General features: G+C 49.8%; 1 protein-coding gene across 1 annotated transcript; it reads left to right on the top strand.

Annotated features, from left to right (window-relative positions):
* The first annotated feature begins 259 nt into the window (after nt 1-259).
* PHLDA3 (pleckstrin homology like domain family A member 3) lies at nt 260-5,460 on the top strand. The gene is made up of 2 exons (XM_066625645.1): nt 260-741; nt 4,521-5,460. Exons 1-2 carry the CDS (start codon nt 402-404, stop codon nt 4,673-4,675), a joined length of 495 nt encoding a protein of 164 aa, XP_066481742.1. The 5' UTR covers nt 260-401; the 3' UTR covers nt 4,676-5,460.
* Nucleotides 5,461-5,728: the final 268 nt, after the last annotated feature.

Genomic DNA, 5,728 nt, shown 5'->3' with positions numbered 1-5,728 from the left:
CTCAGAGCCCAACCCTATGCATGTCTACTCAGAAGTAAGTCCCATTCGAGTCAATGGGGCTTGCTCCCAGGAAAGTGTGGCTAGGATTGGGCCGTCAGTCGCCGCAGCCCAGCCCCCCGGCGTGGGTCCGAGGGCAGCAGCCCAGTCCTGCGAGCATCGCAGACCCGCGCCTGGGCGTGAGCGGTCCTGCCAGGGAGGGAGGCAGGCGAGAGCGGGGCGAGGCCGCGGCTCAGCAGGAAAGGAATGCGAGTGGGAAGGGAGCCGAGCGCGGCGGCGGAGGACATGTAGCGACACATCCCGCCAGCAGGGCGGGCGGGCGGGCGGGCAGGCAGGCAGGCAGGCAGCCTCCGACGGGGCTCCCGCGGCAGAGCGCTGGGCGGCAGCGGCCAGAGCAGCCTGCCATGACGGCCGAGAAGGTGCTGCGGGAGGGGGTGCTGGAGAAGCGGAGCGGCGGGCTGCTGCAGCTGTGGAAGCGGAAGCGCTGCCTGCTGGGCGAGCGGGGGCTGCGCCTGTTCGGGGCGGGCGCGCGCGGCTCGGCGCGCTGCAAGGAGCTGCCCTTCGAGCGCGTGCGCGCCGTCGAGTGCGTGGAGTGGAAGCCGCGGCACGTCTACTTCACGGTGGTGACGGACGGCGGCGCCGAGATCGACTTCCGCTGCCCCCTGGAGCAGCCCAGCTGGAACGCCGACATCACCCTGGCGCTGGTGCGCTACAAGAACCAGCAGGCGGTGCGCGCCAGGCACGGTGAGTGGCAGGCCGTCCTCGCCGCCCTTTCCTGGGAGGAAGCCCCCTGGACTCGAAGGGGACTCGCTTCCGAGCAGGCGTGCAGAGGACTGGGCTCTGAGCCAGCGAGCAGCAGGGCGCTGCGGGGCAGGAGGTGGGGTGGGAGGAGGTGCTGCTTTGCAGGTGCGGGGTCCCCCCCAGCAGAAGGGACCAGTCAGACTAGACCAGTGTTTCTCAACCAGTGGTACGGGTACCACCAGTGGTACTTGATGTCTGGGGTGCTCGCACGTACCACCAGTGGCACTTCATGTCATGTCTGGTGGTACTGGCGGGACCCCCGGACACCTGCCACTCAGCAGTCAGACCAGGAGCAAGACGCAACAGTGGTAGGAGACACCACTGGGTGAGCAGAGCTCCAAAGCATGCTTTTCTGCGCTCAAAAACGCCTTCCCGTCCTCCCTTAGGGCCCAATCCTATCCAATTTTCCAGTGCCAGTGCAGCCATGCCAATGGGGCATGTGCTGCATCCTTTGGTGGGGAGGCAGTCACAGAGGCCTCCTCAAGAAAAAGGAATGTTTGATCCCTTATTTTGGGGCTGCATTGTGGTTGCACTGGTGTTAAGCCCAATCCTTTCCAGCTCTGGTGTAGCCACAATGCAGCCCCATGGTAAAGGAACACATGTTCCCATACCTTTGGAAGACCCCAGTGGCTGCCCCTGCACCACAGGATGCAGCACACATCCCACTGGCGCAACTGCACCAGCACTGGAAAATTGAGTAGGATTGGGCTCTTAGAAAGTTGGATAGGATTTGACCCTCAGTCTCTTACAAGTGTTTGTCGCATTGCTTCTGGCCGTCCAACCCAGAAGTAACCGGCAATGGTATCCGGTGGTACTTGGAATAGGTAGACCGTGTGAAGTGGTACAGTAGAGGACAGACCTTGAGAAACACTGGACTAGACAACGCTGAGCTAGCCGGACCAATGGCCTGGCACAGTGTTGGGCCTCTAAGCAGCTGTCTCTCTAATTCCATGTGTGCAAGCACTGACACGCGTTGAAGCTCCTAGACCATCCAAAAAGCATGCACCAAAAAAGAGGGGGATATCCATTCTTCAGCCTTTCGCCACTTTGGGTATGGTAGAGTGGCTACAAATCATCAGAGAAGTCGCTAACCCGCTTTGAGCATTATTGGTTGGATGATAAGGAGGAGGATGATTGAGTTTGGGCCCTTCAGTCAAGAGAAAATTTGTGCCCATAAAAAGAGTTTCTGCCATTTCAACTTAACTCCAGAGATGGCCTTACTTTGCTAAGGCAAACAGCATGCTACCAGTATGCTACCATGGGCAAGGTGTAATAATAAACTTAGTTATTGGCAATTTACTCTCTTTTAATGGTATCCCAACATCTGCTTTCTGAACCATACTTACTGTCACTAATGGTTGGGCCAGCACTACTTGAAGCATGTAGGGCTGCTGAGATGCTTCCTCTCACTCAGTGTGTTGAACAAACCATTTTTGCATATACAGTTTGCAAGTCCTGCCTTATCTATGAAGACCTGTGCTCTGTCTTCATTGATGTAGCTGGTGCGCTGGACAGGAGGAAGCACTGAGCATAGGATCAGATTGGCTACTATACTGTCCATTCACAGAAGGCCTGTTATCCCTGCCTGCTCCTCATTCTGTTGGCTAGTAAGAGAGTATACTGTATTTGTTATATAACAGGTATACTTTACTTAGTTAGGAGATGCGTGTTACTAGAACAGAATCTAACTAGAGCAGCTCAAGTTTGAGAAAACAAAAATGGAAGTCTTCCTTGTGGCTTCTTCCCTCCTGAGATGTGGTGCACTTATTTATGATGGGACCAAGACTTCAGGGTGTTCCTAGTGGCAGAAGTTTCACAGGCCATGATTCAAGAGCCACAGAATACTGTCTGTAATCCTTGATAGCCCTTAAGAGCCCTTTCACAGATGGTGCATGCTCCTTGCAGAGAGTGTTCCACTAAGGACTATTTATCTGCTTTGCCAAAGGAGTTCAAAGGAGCACCACTTGAGTGGCTGTTGCAGTACTTCAGATCATGAATTAAAAACTGTTGACAAGATAATAAGAAGGGAACAGTTGTTATTGCATCTCCTTTTGTGCTGATAACATTACCTTGGCTTAGACAACACAGATAACATTACATAACAAAACCTCGATAGACTTAGCCAGTGTCCTGAAACACAGGACTCTTGTTTGTGTTGTTTTCACCCTCCATTCAATTTTCCTTATTTCTGTTCAAGTACATTTGCTGGCTCATCTTCTTTCATATGCCAGTTCTCTGAGCACCAAAAGGGTGAGGGTGTCCTAACGACTCTGTGTTGTCCACCTCCCATAGGAGTAAATTGGTACTGCCTTTGTCATATCTGCCAACATCAAGGCTGAGTGGTTTTCCCGTCCTTTGTAGATACACTGTCCCTGCTTCTGTTTCCTTTATCCTGCTCTAACTTGTCGTGCTACAAATCCCATCACAGTCAGTGAGTGAACATGAGGCTATTGTTCAGAGCATGTCCAAACCAGTAAGTTGGAGACATGTCCAACAAAAATACTGAAGTAAAAACGTCCCACTGAAGCAGCTTATTCTGCTTTATGGCAAAAAAACCAAAAAAAAAACACAACATTCTTGACCAGGGTGAGACCGAGACACTTTTCCAATATATGGTGAAAATCCACTGTGAGCAATGCGAGAGGTAGTTTCCTCTTCTGAGAAAGATGTATATTTTTAGGCTTCACCCATAACCAGTTAAGCATTGTACAGGCGTCCTCCCGTATCCACAGTTTCGCTTTTCAGTGGTTCTCAAACTCTTCCCGTTGTTTGAATGAAGCCCAAATCCTAACCAACTTTCCTGCACTGACACAGCTGTGCCAATGGGACGTGTACTGCATCCTGCAGTAGGGTGGCAGTCACGAAGTCCTCCTCAAGGTAAGGGAATGTTTGTTCCCTTACCTCGGAGCTGCATTGCCCTTATCCTGGTGCTGGAAAGTTGGTTGGGATTGCACCCTGACTTATCTTTGTCTGATAACAGCCCTCCTGTTACTATCTGTCTTTTTGCTGCCTGGAAACGCTAACAGGAAGCGGGAAGAGCTCACAGGAAGCAGGTTGGAGAACTGAAAAGGGATGCTAAGCATAGCGTTGTTTTCAGCCCTCCAACCCGCTTCCTGAGAGCTCTTCCTACTTCCTTTTAGCATTTGCACAATCGTAGGAGGGCTGCTATCAGACAAAGGTCAGTCATTTTGCATGATGGGAGGAGTTTGTGAACTGCCTCTTGTAGGGTACTTGTGGTTTCCAGTATCTTCAGTAGCAGCAGGAACCTATCCCCTGTGCCTGCAGGGGGGTGGACACCTTTATCTGTTTTTCCAAATCATTATTTCAGGTGCTCTAAAAATAGCATTGTTGTCCATTTAAATTGCACTTGAGAGAGATTCACTTCAGAGATACAAAATGGTCCAATAAAGAGAACTTTATTGTTTGAGAGACAGGCTTTTGACTTCATTGGGTGCAATTTTATTATTATTTGTTGCTGCTTTGAATGCCTGCGAGGGAGATAAAACAGGGTATAAATTTGTAAGCAAATAAATCAAAATGTTGATAGTACTTTGGGGAGTACAAAGTGTGTCATGATAATTTGTCTTACAACCCTGTGAGTTCTGGGTCATTTCCTCTAGTGTGAATTCACTTCACTACCTCTAATATCCCTATCCTGCCCTGGCAATGGTCTGGTCCAACAGTTCCCAGTCTAATTCACAGCTTTTTCTTCCCTTTCTCAGCACTTCAACATGAGGCAGCGCCAGGTAGCCAAATTATGGGGAATGGGACAAAGGAGCCGAACCCCCAGCTCAACATGGCAAAAGTGGAAGAGTTGATGGCCGTGAATTCACCTGTCAATGGACAGAAGGCAATTTCCAGCTGCAACGAAATGTAGACCAGTAACCTCTCATCCCTGCTGGAAGGTGAAGGGATGCCAAAAGCATCCAGCCGCACCTGCATCACATAGATAGAGCTTCTGGTTCCTGCTGCGCCTTGACCTCTTGGTAAGGTATCGACAAGGCCTGCTACCCAGCTGCTGTGGGCTGATAGATTGCCTTTTGACCGTCAGTAGACTTGTCTGCGTTGATAAATATCTATGGACTTTGAGGGCCAGATGAAAGAGAATCATTCCATCGCTTGGTGTACTTCCAAGCCCTGGTTCTTGATAGACATGCTGGAAAGGAACTGAAATATGTGGACTGAAGAGAAGGAACTTATGTAATAGGAGCGTGCCAGGTACCATCGGATGGTTCTGTGGGTGCATCCTTCCTCACTGATTGCAGTGGCTGACTTGAAAGAAGCAACAGTGAACCTGCCACTCTCACCTGAGAAGTCACCCATTCCTAGAAAGATGGTTGTGAGACTAGAAACTGAGACTGCTTCTAAATTTAAGCACCTTAAGAAGGAGTCCATGTGGGATTTCAGGGTGTGAGACTCCTTTAAATGGCTTTCCTCTTTAGTGCTGCTCCTTGTGCATTTTGGGGTCTTTCGCTCTGAACTAAAGAAAAGGGACAGTGCTGGTGGAGCCAATGCCCTATCTTGGCAAGCTGAATCTCCAACTCAGCCAATCATGTCCTATATTGGCAACGCCATACACTTTTTGATCCATTAGATGCTCTGTTAACAGCGTCACATGTTGAGATGTATTATCCTTTATTAATAACATTTCAGGACAATCAATGCATTTTGTCTTTCTTTAGAAAAGCGCCGTTGTCATTCTATCTGCATCTTTGGACTCATCACTCTGTAAGCATGCTGGTTTGGGTCTGACTTTTATGGAGCACATGTGGAAAGTGCTGCAAAAGCAGTATAGAAAGAGTTTAGGTTCATGAGGTCACAATGGAAGTCCATAGCAAGGCTGGCTATGGTGGAAGGATTGGGACATAATAAATGTTTAAAGGTGCTGTGGATGTTTGGATGTATGTTGGTCACACTTCTTCCTTTACAT

Source organism: Tiliqua scincoides, chromosome 4 (assembly GCF_035046505.1).
Source record: "Tiliqua scincoides isolate rTilSci1 chromosome 4, rTilSci1.hap2, whole genome shotgun sequence".
NCBI lineage: Eukaryota > Metazoa > Chordata > Lepidosauria > Squamata > Scincidae > Tiliqua > Tiliqua scincoides.
This window is presented reverse-complemented; position numbering and strand designations above follow the sequence as displayed.